At 40.7% G+C, this 15,078-nt stretch overlaps 1 protein-coding gene across 2 annotated transcripts; it reads right to left on the bottom strand.

The window, feature by feature from the left end:
- Nucleotides 1–603: 603 nt before the first annotated feature.
- Nucleotides 604–13,215, bottom strand: SFT2D2 (SFT2 domain containing 2). Of its 2 annotated transcripts, none has more exons than XM_074534713.1 (8): nucleotides 12,873–13,215; nucleotides 12,504–12,590; nucleotides 12,101–12,186; nucleotides 10,939–11,020; nucleotides 8,780–8,815; nucleotides 8,592–8,650; nucleotides 7,820–7,849; nucleotides 604–7,189 (listed from the first exon to the last, which is right to left on the bottom strand). In XM_074534713.1, exons 1-8 carry the CDS (start codon nucleotides 12,936–12,938, stop codon nucleotides 7,150–7,152), a joined length of 486 nt encoding a protein of 161 aa, XP_074390814.1. In that variant the 5' UTR covers nucleotides 12,939–13,215; the 3' UTR covers nucleotides 604–7,149. The 2 variants fall into 2 exon arrangements, with proteins under 2 accessions (XP_074390814.1, XP_005494109.1); XM_005494052.4 differs by having other exon boundaries at nucleotides 12,876–13,215.
- Between the last annotated feature and the right edge of the window lie 1,863 nt (nucleotides 13,216–15,078).

Genomic DNA, 15,078 nt, shown 5'->3' with positions numbered 1-15,078 from the left:
TTATAACTCGGTTGAAGCAGTTGATTCTCTCGAAAGCAATGAGCCTGACACATCCTCTTACACACAAACAGAAATTACAGGAGCACATGCCCATCTTAAAATGTTTTCTTTTCACATCACATATTGCATCATAAAATGGTTTGTGTTGGAAGGAATTTTGAAGATCATCTCATTCCAGCCCCCCTGCCATGGGTGGGAATATCTTCTGCTAGACCAGGTTGCTCAGATCCCCATCCAGCCTGGCCTTGAACACTTCCAGGGATGGGGCATCAAGAGCATCTCTGGCAATCTGTTCCTGTGCCTCACTACTCTCACAGTAAAGGATTTCTTCCTAATCCTTAATCTAAGCCTCCACTCTTCCAGTATGAAGCTGTTCACCCTTGTTCTGTGTGTCACTATGTGCCCGGTACAAAGCCTTCCTACACCTTTCAGTATTTCCCCAGCTTTTAGGGCATGACAGCCCCTCAGAGCAGCAATGAAATCACATTGACCAAGTGTCCTGGTTCAGGGCAAATTTGGGAGAAAACCTCTGAAGGGGGCCCCTCCAGAAAGCAAACCCACACAGCCCCTTCCCCCAGCCGGTTCAGGAAGGATTCCTCGGAGAGAAGTGGAAAGAACCTGTTTATTTAACAGGCACAGCACCCCCCAGCACACAAAATGAACAGTACCAGATGACACCACTCTTTCACCGCTCTGAAAAAGACGACAAACTCAGAAAGTCTCCCCTGGGGGTGGTCGCTCTGTTCTCAGTCCCTCCGGCGCTGGGGCAGCTGCTGCAGCCACAGGGTGCAAACTCTCCGTGTTCCCAGGTCCCAGTCCAGAGCAGGTTCGAATAGGTCCAAAAAAAGGGAAAGAAGACAGTCCAGGAAAAAAATTGGACTCCTTAGCTACTAACTAATGAGCAGGAGAAAAAAAGCGAGAACAAAGCAAAGCAGAAGCAAGAGCAAAGCAAGAAGCAAAGCAAAAACCAAAAGCAGCACTATGTACTGCCCTGTCTCTGCGTCTCATCACCCACCACCCAAGGGGGAGCATCTGATAAGAAACCAAAACAAAACTTTCACTCTTCAGAGCCAGTCTTGAAGGCACAGAACATAATATCCAGCATAAACAGAACACACGAATGGGGATACAAGCATCATAACATCACCCTAGGACACTAGGTGACACTTTCATTGTACCATTTTTACACTACACCCATGTTACCCCACACTTATTCCCACAGAGGTTTTGAAGCACGAATTCTCGGGAATAGCTTCTCTTAGAGATGCCACAAGGGAATGCAAGAGAAACTTAAAAGGGTTTCAACCAGGCTAACTTAAAATAGCAATCCCAAAGATTGGCAGCTTAGATAGACTATTCCATCTCTAATTCACCAGCAGCTTTCTTCTGAAAAGTGAGAAAACCAGAATTTTTTTCCTTTTAGGAACCTCCAGCACTTCATGGCTGGGCAGTTACAAGCCTGTACCATCACACATATTGCAATCAAGGCTGAGCTCAACAAGAAAGGTACAGGCAAGGGATAGAAAATAACTATCAACCCCCACCTTTGAATGGCTCAAATCCATTAAATACCTTCTCTTGCAAATCAGACCTTGAAGGAGAAGGGAAAGGGGCAGACATTACAGCAGCTTTCCAAGAGTCTTGTAACTGAATTTGAATGCTGGAGACTTTGCAAGGTAATGGGATTCAGGGACTAGATGCTGTAGCACAACTGATAAACCCTTTCAGAGCATTTCTAAAGTGCAAATTCATTAATCAACAGAATGCACTTTAGGGCAGCTGATCATTGTTTATGGATTTCAAATGAAGATTTCACTTTTTTTTTTTAATCATTCAAGTATTAAGACCTCAGCATGATAATGAAGTGGCAGAGTTTAACAGGTTTGTTGTTATACAGGAGGTTGAGTTAGGCAAGCAAAATACCTCTAAGCGATTAGACACGGAAAGGATTTATTGCTGTATGAGAAATTGCAGTTGTTTTGATATGACACAGATGTATCCAGCTTTCCTGACATTCCTGGGACACTCTAACCTTTTCAAAAAGATAAAATGCAAACCCCATGATTTCTGTACTACTGAAGACAGGCTGCTGTTTGTTGCATTCTAAATGCAACTTTGGAGTTTCCTGTAGGACAGAAATTTCAGTTCAGTCAGCTGCGAGACAGAGCTTGCTTAGAAGAATGATCAAAAACAAACAAACAAAAAAAAATTTTGAAAACTTAACATAGTCTCCCACAGCACCCACCACCACCCTTGCCAACAGGGAAAAAAACCCACCTGCCTGTCAGTTAGGAGACAGTGTAACATACCCTGAACAGCCTGATGGACACACAGTCTTGATATGCTGCCAAAGAATATTAAACCACGACAGGTCTTTGAATGCATAGCACACACTTAAACAGAACAACTCTTTGAAAGCTAAGAAAAATAAAATAATTGCCTCTAATTATTTTTAGCACAACTTCATAAATCATTGATATTTTACTTCATTTACATTTTATTGAGTGTACATCAACAATCAGAGCATATTTATTTCAGAGGTGTGTTGTCTTTGCTGACAGAATAGCACCAGGCATTATTTCCTCTGTAGCATGGACTAAGGATAGCTTGTTGGCATACTAGGTTGGTTCTTAATGCAAATAAATATCAAGTAATAAAAATATCATTCTCACATTAATAACTCCACTCATACCAACCAGTTGTCTAGGTGCCTGCAACTGGTGGGTGAAGCCGCTGCAAAACACTGGTGACACAAAAACTCCCCCCAGCAGTACAAGTTGTGTGCACAGGAAACGAAATAAGGACAGGACAATAACTTTTAAAAAAACCAAACACACAAACAAAAGGAAACAAATTACCCTCAGCAACTTCAGCATTATCTGGAGAATTAGCATCGTTTAAAAGGCCATAAGAACATTAAGAATATTAACTGTAAGAACAATTAATTTAATGAAGCAATAACATTATTGAAGGAAACAAATAGCACTTGTAAGGGTTTCACTTCATTACAGAGAAAGTTGTCAGAAAAAAAGACCTTTATCAAAGTAGAAATCAAACAGTGTAAATGCATAGAAAAAGCACATCAGCAAACACAACCAGTAACAGTATAAAACATTGCAAAGAATTTTTCTGAGTTCAGTTTTTATTTCACAAAACAATTCCACAGCTGGTAAAAAAAATTTAGTCACATTACAGCAAGGCACATGGTTTTAAGACAATAAACTATTTGTGTGCTTTGACTCTAAAATGGTCATCATTTACTATGGTTGTAAACATCAATATTTAAGACAAACATGTTTAAACATCCTCCTCCTGCTCAGTTCACAACAGCACAGTGATGTCACTTTCAAGAACATGATTAAGTACCAAAATTAAGGAAGAGCTGTTTTTCGGAAGCTCGAGGCACACATAGAGCTCAACACACTTTCCTTTTATAAACAAGGTATCTGAAATGAATTTCAACTTGTGGCAGAAAATTCTTCCTTGGTTTTCGTAACAGCTCATGCACAATCTTATTACTATAAATACTACATGAGATTAAATTGTTCACATCATCAGTGTTGAACCATTTCAGATAGTACCAGTATTCATAATGGACTTCATCACATGAAACGGAGCAAAACTTTGAAGTAGTAGAAAAAAAAATCCCATATTTCAATGTATAGAGTCTCAGTACTTTGGGAACAGATGACTACCACCCTCCCTATTTGCCTTTCTAATATAGCTGGAAAGTCAGCTGATCCAGGATATACAAATTTTCTGCTAGAACTGTACAGTAAGGCTGCTTGGTTGAGGTTATGTTATCTGTACAGCAAAAAGTGAAAAAAGGGGACTAATTGGTCAACAGGCTGAGCAAAAAGCACTTTCTGTTAGAACACCAAATCCTACTGAGATGGGCACCCAACATCAAAGAAGTTTCCTTAGAGAAGTCAGCCTTAAGTGCTGTAGGCAACTGAGCAACGACTTCGGGAAGGAAGGAGCTTTGTGATTCCAACCAGAAGCTCTCTATTCAAGTAGAGCGCACAAAACAAACATTCCTGCCCTCAAGAACAGTGAGATGGAAAGCTTCAAAAATACCCACCATGCTTCCTGCCAAGCAGATAACTAAAGCTGATGATATCAAAACGTAACACAAAGTAGGTTTAATGAACAAAAAAAAAGGTATAATGATATAATCTAATTCAGACTGAAAACTACTCAAGAGGGAATATTTATATAGTTTACTCCCCAGTTATGTAAAAATCATATAAAATAAAGTACTTCAGTAAAGGGGAAATTTCTTTTGCTGATAAACTGTCAACAGCCTCACTACAACTATTTAAAAGTGAGTAAGAATCTAAAGAGTTTTGCTCTGGGAGAGCTATTTTAAATAAAAACTGCTTGTAGATGAAGCAACAAACCCTGAGGATGTTTCACATATTGGTAAGAATATGGCAAGTCTCTCCTACTGGCTGATGTCCCCAGGAACAGAATACAACACCAAAGGGCAACATAAACCCCAGTGGCACTCTTGTGATCCTTGTGTCCTTGCCATCTTCCCTTGAGTTCCCTTCCTGTAAGGGCACAATTGCTTAGCCTCATGTGCTGTGCAGTCAGATGAAGATTTGTTCTTCTCTCTTCCTGAATAAAAGGCTGTGAAGCTGGAATTAGAGTTTTAAACTGAGAAGGGGGAAAGGACAAAAATCCATTTATGTACTATCTTCTGGTATTTTCATAAATTTCCTACTTCTAATTGGCTGTGTTCACAAAAGCCAGCTAAAAGGTTCTAGTTAGCTAGAACTAGTGCATGTTGAAAAACTAATATTCACCATACCCAATTGTACTGTTCTTCCAGAACTTCCAGAGAGTCAGGCTACCAGAACTCTGCCCAAGCTGGCCAAAACATAAACAAAAGGCATTACTCCTCCTAATCTGAAGTAATCAAAAAAGAATCCCAAAAGTCAAATTCTGTTATCGTGGCTGCTGAACCTGGAATGATGATCAGAGTTAACATAACTTAGTTGGAGAGGGTAAGGAGAAAACAATGGATACTGTGCTTGTAGCTTTTTCCAGGGACATTCAGAGATGCAAAAATTAAAGGAATACTGGAATGTAAAAGGCATTAGGGTTGCATTTCAATTTCCCTTATACAAAAGGAATTCTGTAAACATTATCAAAGTCCTAAGAAAAGACTGGCACAGGTCCTTTGACTGATGTAAATTAGGTTTTGAACTTCGTCCCTGATAAGAAGTTTAGACACTTAGATCAGCCAGGGAAGAGAAGGATCAGTTTTCTTTAATTCCCAGTCTCTCTTGGGAATTTAACCAAATAATCTTTTCAAGAAGAGTAATAGTTAACAAATTTATTTCAACACTTACTTCTAAATCCTGGGAGGTAAAAAGAGCACCAGGATGCAGTACTTGAATCTGCATAACTTGCATCCCAACATCAGTGCTGTCTTTCCAAGGTGGCATCTCCCTTTCAAATGCCTTTGCAACAGTAATTCTGGCACCATGAATCCACAGAATGCTTGTCAAAATCTCCCTTTCATACCATCTACAAAGGGAATAGTTAATTTATTTTTTTTAGAGGATCCTTACAGGTGGGTGGTACCGGGCTTTATGAATTATCAGAAGGACACTTAAATTTAAGATTTTGGATTAATTAATTTCTTAATAACTTTCTAGAAACCATAGAACTATTTGCCTTCACTGTGAGCTTATACTTCACAGCCAAGTAGGTTCAGATTTTCCTGCATTAAAGTCTTTGTGATACAAGTCAGGGATACACCTGCCATGCAAACACAATGCTCTTAAACAACTAAACGCTTAGTAGATTGAGGAAGAGATGCTTCAGTTCCTACTAGAGTGCACTGGAAAACTATAATCTTAAACACTGGCTTCAGCAAGACAATTTGGTAAGAGGAAAGGGGAAAGTAGTAAAACATTATCTCACACAGCAGAAGCAGGAATCTGTGCTCAGATATTACACTGACCACTGCAATGCCGCGGGAGTAAATGATTACACATAGCTCAGAAGATGAAGAGAACAGAGTGGCCTTGGAATTTGGATACAAACCACTCAGCACTTGTTTGGAGCTGGCAGAGGGATTGTTTCACGCTTTCCTTGCTACCACAGAAACAGAATATTGTGCTTTCTCCTCCATGCAGAGAAGTTCACTGGTGTATGCAAGAGTTTCAGCAGAAAGAAAACTGATTCCACTTACAAAGAAACAAAGAGAAATGTTGGAGTTTTAACTTATTTACAAGTTCAGAAGAGAATGTCTTCTCCCTGACCCAGACTGCTTAAAAACAATAGCCCACTTCTACCTTATGACAGTTTCCCCTTTGCGAAAGGACATACATAAATTATTTTACTGCTTGCCTACCATGCCCTTTGCATTGCTCTTATGCTACAGCTGGAGGAGAGGAGAAGCACTCACTTCATGTGAAAAATGTCAGCTTCCTCCCTTGCAACCAGGAGCAAGGAAAAGAACTCAGGTTTCTGGTAGCTGAAAACATCAATGGACCTTATTTTATGAGTGTTTTTCCAACAGGAACAAGATTTTTCAGATGAAAATGTCCCTTTCATGTATTTTAAGGAAAGACTATCAGTATGGACTGAGAATTAAAGATTTCATTAAAGATGCAAACATTTAATGGTTAGTCCAAAACTGTGTTTGGTTTTAGAATTACATCTTTTAGAAGTCTCATAAACCTAAAATCTTTCAAGAGAGACAGGAAAAGAAAGAATACGAATATTCCATTATCTAAGGCAAAAAGTGCAAAGATTAAGTGACATAAGGCTATTTTAAAAAATCCCAAGTTGTTTCAACTCTAGAACTGGCAAAGTCCCAGAAGAGCCAAGGTCTTCACTTACAAATTTCACACATTACTTTGAAACTTTTGCAAAACCAAATGCATGAATTTATGCAAGAATCACCATAACAAATTGTGGACCTCTCCCCAGTTCTTCTGCCAGACTGAATTTCATTTGATCACAAGCCCCCTGTCCCACAGACACCATTGCTTACAAACCCAAGCAAGTGCAGATACTGGGTGTAACATAAGAAGCAGCTGAAAGGCACATGTTCAAGACAGAAGTAGGAAACTACACAGCACAGTGATCCAACACAGCTCCTAGAACTTTGTGAGGCATCCAGTATTCCTGTTAGGACAGACAGACTGAAACACATTTCTTCACAGCATCCCTACAGGCAGAAGAAAGAAAAAAATACAAGAGAATCAGAGTCACCCGAGTTACATGATTTGATAAGAGTAATTCCATGCTGCTATCCCACTGACACCGAGGACTGTAGAGATCAGCTGGCCATGTATAAATTGCATTAACGTGGTTTGCATGACTACACAAATGCCTTAGAGAAAAGCAGGTCTGCTCAGTGGCCACCTGCTGCGGAAGTGACACCTGCAAGGCTGCACTGAGGCAGGGCACTGCAGAAGGGTGGGGCAGGAGACACAGCTGTGCTCATACAGAACAGTGCTCATGGGGGACAACAGGACAAAAGGGACACAGAAGAATATACTTGTCTAGTAGCAGTTTGGACCAACATTCAGGCATTCCAAAGGTAAGCCTTACGCTTATACGAAATGCTCAGCATTTGGTCAGCAGGCTTACATATTCCTATGGGAAGCCCTCTTATTTTCTCCATTTGTGTTCTCCCACTAGAGAAAATGCTTATTTTCATTTTCAGATGTAACTACTTGTATTTCCTACACCATGGAAAACCTTCTAAAGCCACACATGACAACACTTCTCTAAGCTAATCTTCTGTATGATTAAACCTCAAAATGACAAAGAGTAAGAGAGCAGAGAAACTTACCTTGCATATGGTATGAAGGAAATGCTGTACCTAAAAAGGAAAGATTTTGAAAGTTACTTTTCATGTCAGATTTTATTAGAATCACAAATAAGAACAACCCCTCTGATATTCTAAACTGCAAGTTACATAACCAAAATGAAGCTCTGAGTTTATGAGTAACAGGAAGGAGTATCCTTGCAAGCCATCTCAGCCCAGCCAGGGTATGAAACACTAGGACAAAATAGAGGCGGATGTTGTAAAAGCATTTTAAACGCAGCTCTCCTGCATCCAGTATTCTTCATGCTCCAACTCTTACAAGTAGGCAAGATTAGCATTGAGGGCTGGCTAGGAGTCTGTATCAGTTTGTGCACTCGTTTGGTGACCTTGCACAGACCATATGTTAACATGAAGAACACTGACAGTTTGATTGGCATAACTGGGCCTCTGAATGAGACAAATTCAGGAGAGTGTAAAAGAGAAATACCAGATAGTAGGCAACAAACTGATTTAAAAGGGAAAGAAAAAAAAACAAGCTCAGTTCAAGCTCAGAGAAATCAAAGGAACTTCCTCTAGAAATGGAGCCCTGAGCTCCATCTCCACAGCCTCTGTAGTGGTGTGAGAGACCACGAAGTGTGAAGAGATCAGCTCCTCACTGATGCATTGTCTTGTATCTAAGGGATTGACAAAGCAAAAATTTTCCTTCCGCCTAATTCAACATCAAAATCCCCTCACAATTCAGCTACGGCTGTCAGGTGCAACAGAAAGTGGAGTGTGTAGGGAGGAAATCACTCACCATGCCATGGCAAAAAACTGTAAGATGCAGAAAAGCAGCGCGAGTCCTGCCTTACGCCACTGGAGGGGAGAGGAGAGAGGAGGGGGAAAGAAACACAGCAGAGACAACAGTGTAAGAATCTTACTTTTAAAATATACTACAGTTACATTAACTCCAGCTATATATACATACAGGACTCCAGTACTCACCCAGAAAGCCGAACACAGTGTTAGTATGAGACACAACTAGAAGAAAACAAATGATTTTAATTAAAAATAGAAACAACTCCAGTTTCTATAAATATTGCAACACTGTAATGAGGTCCTTCACAGAGACAGAAATGAATTACATAATTTCACAGTTTTATTCAATTCTTCATCATAAGAGTTCCTCATATTTAAAAGTTTCTTGTATTTAAAATGTTCTCGCTATTAGATTTCTTAAGTGAATTAAAGCAATCAGGAAATATCAGGGTGGTATCTCCAGAAAATTATTTTATAGCTGCAAAGGAGCAAGAGGAAGAGGTTCCTGAAGCTCTTTTGCAGGTCCCTACTCCATCCCACACACTTCTTGGTGTCACAGTCACACACACCATTTCATCATTTTGCATAAGTAAGACTTTTCAAATACTTTTCAGTCACCATTCTTAGTCTTTCTGCTTCTGCATAGTTCCTGATGATTACATGGTTACCATGGCATTAAAGTTATGTCATTACTTAAAAGCTCACCAATTAAAACCATGCTACACTTACAAGAACTTCAGTCTATTGCTTAGTAGCTCTCCTGTGTACATACTGAAGTAAGGCACAGTCATTCAAACCAGCACTTTTTCTGTTTTCAGAGTTGCACTGTGTCTTTCTTTACTACAGGTAAAATCTTGGGGAGTAGTAGGATCATCTTCTGCTTCAACCCTCAGATTTAACAGACACCTCCTATTAGTTTTCATTTTCAATTTAAGATATGACAGCTCATTTATCTATGATAGATGCTGATAATTCATCTTCCTTCATCAGCATCTAACAGCCCTTAGATACACATGCGCCATTGTGCTACTAGAGAATATTATGTGCAACCTGCCAGAATGGAAAAAAAACCCATGTAGTACTGCAGACTCCAACACTAAGATATGCACTGCCAATGAAATCATACACTTGAGCTCAACCAGTACTGACAATAAATGCAGTTCTTTCATTAGTTTTAAGGTGGGGATATTGGTCTAAATACTGCATCATACATCTAATGACTGGCTTTATCGCAGTGAACAACATTCCAGGAATTCTTCTGACTCCAGGCATCCTGAATGCATACAAAACACACACACACACACTACACAGTAGCTTCTTGCTTGGATCTGCAAGCATACACAGTCAATTTCTCAACCTCTGCAGCATCTCTGGATGTGTAAAGAGAAAATGAGAAGTGCTGATACAAGCAAGCACTCTGAAGACATTCAGACTGAAAATGGGAGTTTCATGCAAGTTAAACCACCTTTCAACTTTTTTACTTGCCAGAAGCAAACAGGAAAGTTGCAGAGACAAAAAAAATCCTGTGTACTTTAAAGAAGAGTCAGTCTGAAACTTACCAGCAACTTTCAGACACAGAAACATACACAACACAAGGCTTGCTATAACTTCCATCTTCTGAAAATAGTACAATCCCAAGGGTCACTCCACTGAATGTTGAATTTGCAATTTCATTCTGTCATACAAGTTTCAAAACGTGAAGCTATCAGCCAGCTGGGAAGATCACTAATGCAAGGCTACCAAGGCACAGTTTCCCCAGCTGCTTTGTTACAAAGAGATGGAAACACTCAAGGAAATACCAACACATTTATCAAGAAATACCTACGCTACCTATTTTATCAAGAAATACCTTGATATTTCTTGATAAAATAGGTAGTGTAGGTATTACCTACAGCTCCTTCAAAGCAATCAGACCCAATACAAAAAGACAAAATCATGCCAAACAAAATATCTAGCAATATCCATAGGACAACTTAAAAAAAAATTTGCTTCCCATCATTCACTTCTTAGAGGACACATATGATGTTGTGACCTCATGTACCCTAAAAAGCACATGCATGGTTCACACACACCAGCCACAGACCCTTAATGCTCATTTAGCTAAACAAGCTGGCTTCAGCTCAGTCTTGCCTAACAGAGAGCTGCTTTTCTGCTGCCACACTTACCCTTCCACTACAGCAGATGTGCAGCATTCAACAATTTAAGAAAAGACAAAAAAACACTGACCAATAAACCACCCCCAGGCACATCCTGAGCCATAGCTGGATCCATGGATATGAAAGGACTTCACAATAAAAATTGTTGCCAGGTTTGTATGAGTTAACAGTGACTCCTTGGGTACTTACTAGCATAACAATAGTAGCGATCAAACGTGTAGGCTCAAACATCCGCTTCAATTGTTTCATTGGTCCCATAAGAAACATAGTGCTGTGAAAAATAAGTCGAGATGAACATGGAAATGAGAAAGGCAAAAGTGAAACTCAGTAAGATTAAACTGTCTGCTGCCATAGGGGCATCAGTACGCTGTGTTGTTATGGCAATCAGTGCAGCAAAACAAAAGAAATGGGATTATACGAGACAAAATCCTTTCTTTGTGCAAGGTATTTACAATTTTATTCACACTTGTTCCGTTAAAATTAACAGAAGCAGAGCACAACTATCAAGTTAGAAGCACAGGCCAAGGTCAGCTCCAATCAGATCATCCTTGACCGATGCTTTTCTAACCTGCTTTTCAAAAATCATTTTAAAATTTGCTTTTCAAGAACACCATCCACAGAGGCTCTTCCATGGATTGCCAGGTAATCCAACTCAATTCCTCTACACAAAAGGCTGTTTTCATGCCTGCATCCATTCTCTGATCCCTTACCAGGTCTGCAGCCTCATTTAGGGCCCTGGTGATGGATACTGGATGAATTACACAAGGTGAAAGTTTCAACTGAAGTGATATTTCTGCCTCATATTCTATATTATTCTGCCTCATTAGCATATTTCTTCCAATTCCATCATTTACGCTTTCTTGCATAACGCTAAGTTTCCACAATCACATAAAGCTGGGCTTGTCACAGAGTATGCAAGGCTTTGCTTCAGGAATCTCAAAGGCCAGGAATTCTTACTACATATACTTGCCCTGACAGACAGACTGCCCCAAACATACTCACCAAAACACACAGAGCACTGCCAAATGCAAAATGGCAAAGAATTGTTTTTATCTGGGGGAGAAAGAACCAACAAAATCAAAAAACCTCAATGCTTACAGCATGAGTATGATTCCTGTTTACTAATGAGCAACTTTTATCTTGAATGCATTACTAACAACAATTTAAAAAATTAAAATTTTCTTTATCATTTCAGGGCACTACTGGGGAAATGCTGTTCTGTAGAATTCAACAAGAAAATAATCTACAAAAGCAAATCTCTCGCAAATGCAACAGCTTCTACCACTCATGCACTATCAATCTGCTTTTGTTTCTCATCTGTATTAGGGAAATTATATATAAAGATTGTTACCTCCCAATGGATGCAATATTCCCCAGGGTATAAAACACAGCAAAGAGTACCAGCCCTTTCTTTGGTATCCATAGCAGACAACTACCCTGAAAAGGAACATTTAGAGAAAGGGGGAGGGGGAAATTAACAGGTTTTAAATTGAAACAAACATACATATCCAAGAAGTGTCACATCACGAAAGAACTCTTAAGGAAACTCCAAGCCAAACGGCAGAATTACGCATACGAAAGTAAATCGCGTTTATTGGCATTCTTGTTAAGAGTCAGTGTATTCTATCTAACTGGAACCGAGTCAAAGGTCTCCACAGAGAATCGAAAAAACCAGCAGCAGCATAGAGGAAGGCTCTAATTATCTGGGCTCCTGAAACTCAAATACTGAGGAGAATCTGGCAAAAAGTCCTTACCAAGATCGAACACAGGCATCCGATCGCAAAACACGCAATGAAACCTTTCACTCGGGTGCCCCAACCTAAGGAAGTCGCATCGATAACCTGGAAACGAGGAGAAAAACAAAAGCCAAAGTTCTTTACTTACAGCTCCTGCCTCCTACCGAGCGCGAAACCTTCCTCTCAGGCGCTGCCGCGCCGGGTCCCGTTCAGGCACCCTCCCGAGTGTCCCGCGGGAAGCGGGCCATGCCGCGGCTCCGGGACCCGCCGGGGTACCGCCCGCCCATGCCACCGGCGCCTTCTCGGGGGCGGATGCTCCGCCACCGCGCCGAGCACACCGCGGACGGGCGGACGGGTCCCCCCACACGGCATCGCTGGCGGCAGCGCTACCTCGGCCAGGCCGCTCGGCTCCTCCGCGTCGCGGCCACTCAGCACTCGCTTCAGCTTGTCCATGGCTCCGCACCCCGCCCGCCCGGACGGCCGGCAGGAATGTCCTGCTCTGCCCTTCCTTTCCCTCCCCTCCCCAGGGACTACCAGCCCCGGCAGCCACCGCGCCCACCTGCATGCCGCAGGTTGGGGAAGGCCGGCGGGGCGGCGCGAAGACTGCCGGGGAATGTAGTCCAGTTGTCATGGATTCTATCTCCTCCCAGCACTTTCCACTCCATGGTTTGGCAGTAGCAAAACTCGTTTTATAGTCGGTGAGGTTTCATTTTAATTCCACGACTGTGGCTCTTTTCCCGGTCACTTTATTTTTGTAATGAGCCTAGCAGGCTCCTGACAGACAAAGCTATCTGGATGCAAAGTTCTGCTAGCAGCCAAAATTCAGCATCACAAGTAGTTATTTCAGTTTATTTTGCTCAGTTAAAAACAGAACTGCAAAATGTTTGGTACGTTTTATTTAGCAACATACAAGGAACAATATAAACTGCCACATAAAACTCGACACAAAACAGCTGGAGAACCATCCCAACTCCCTCCCCTGCTAAAGTTATTTATTCAAAGTGGTATTTTTCTGTAGAAAATTTGTGTCAGAGCACTTGCTGTACACCAGTTTATACCGCTGCTTCTTGGTAATCTGCATGGCATAAGAAAGTCACAAAGTGCTCCAATTTTGAACTTGTTGTAACTGTAAGTTCCTAAAGGTGTTCTTGTGATTTCCCCAACACATGTCCCACTGAAATGCACAGCACCCTTTAGAATAGATGGAGAGCACTTATCTATAGTCAACTAGATACCAAGTCAATTCCATAAAACTTTATCACAGGTCACAAATTAGGATGTATGATGGACAAGAGAAAACACACAGTATAAGCTAATCATGCAGACTGCCCTTTCCACTGCTCTCTCCCCACTCTGTGGCTTTCCCCCCCACACTGTATTTCAGACCAAAGGAGTTTAATGTTAGCATCAGTGACCAAGCTCAAATCACAGGTTGAATTAACAAATGCAGATACAGTTTCCTACATGCCAGCACTACATGAGCTCTGCTCCCGGTCATACCAGCTGTAAAAGTGTGTTTTTATAAGCTCTAAGGCATGTATACTAATATATGCTTAGAGTAAGTGCCAAGGCATGTATACTAATATATGCTTAGAGTAAGTGCCATGATTTACTTCTACCAGAAAAATAACTCTTCACCTCCACTTGTCGCTCCTTTCCTTTTTACTCTTTCCTCACTTCCCTCTAACACTGGAGTGGGCCAAATAATCTTCTATTACTAAATTGATTTTAATCTCTTCAGTGCTGCATCCATTTGCAGTCCTCTTCTTCATCCTGACACTAAAATGTTTAGGAAACAAGGGCAGGAAGATGAAAAAAAACCAACAGATTTTAGGACTGTAATGGGGAACATAGAGGACCTTGCTTCTATTTCAAAGTGGCCATAAATTCATTCACCCAGATCATGTCTGATAATTACCTGGTAATTACCACAGCTGGACAACTTCTTTCAGAAACTGTTTCAGTTCTCTTCATTTACCTTATAGTTAATTTTTTCGCAGTAATCCTTTCCAAAGGATTCCAAAGATAAGGCCGAAGATGTATTCAGAAAAAAAAAATTCTAATCAATAACTTTGTACAAACTAATCCTCACAGTCTCTCTGTGAGGTAGGCATATATTAAATCCTATTTTTACGTACAGGGAACGTAGGCTCAGAAAAATGTCTTCCCTGTGGCTAGAGTAAATCAGCAACACAGTAAAAAATGCAGTTAGTTCCTGCCTTTCTACCTGCAGTAGAATTCACTAGACCAGGCTGCCCCAAATAAAAGTTAAATCAGTGTGTTATTTGTTTTTAATAAAGAACAGTCAATTAGATGACAGTACACTTTTCTCCCTCAAAAAAACCTCAGGGTCTTGTCTACATGAAAACCTCAGAAAATATATTAGTAAATACGAGGTTTTGTGGTGGGCTGCTTCTAGTAAGCCATGCGGTGTAGAATATGAAGATTTTTAAACAAAAACCCCAAGACATCAGAATGTGTCCCTGTTCTTATCTGCAAGCACCTTGCACCACCAGGTCTGCTTTTCACTGCAGTTACATGCACTGAGTGTCAGCAGCAATGCTTCACTGCAATGCTTCCTGCACTGAGTGCC

This window comes from Zonotrichia albicollis, chromosome 2, assembly GCF_047830755.1.
Source record: "Zonotrichia albicollis isolate bZonAlb1 chromosome 2, bZonAlb1.hap1, whole genome shotgun sequence".
Classification (NCBI taxonomy): Eukaryota; Metazoa; Chordata; class Aves; order Passeriformes; family Passerellidae; genus Zonotrichia; species Zonotrichia albicollis.
The sequence above is the reverse complement of the archived record's forward strand: the minus strand, read 5'-3'. Positions and strand labels throughout refer to the sequence as shown.

Coding starts and splice junctions, on each gene's coding strand:
- SFT2D2 (XM_074534713.1), bottom strand. CDS start 12,938: ATGGACAAGCTGAAGCGAGTGCTGAGTGGCCGCGACGCGGAGGAGCCG. Junction 11,021..12,100: donor AATATTGCATCCATTGGGAG/GTAACAATCTTT, acceptor TATTTTTCACAG/CACTATGTTTCTTATGGGAC. Junction 8,816..10,938: donor TCGCTACTATTGTTATGCTA/GTAAGTACCCAA, acceptor GTTTTCTTCTAG/TTGTGTCTCATACTAACACT.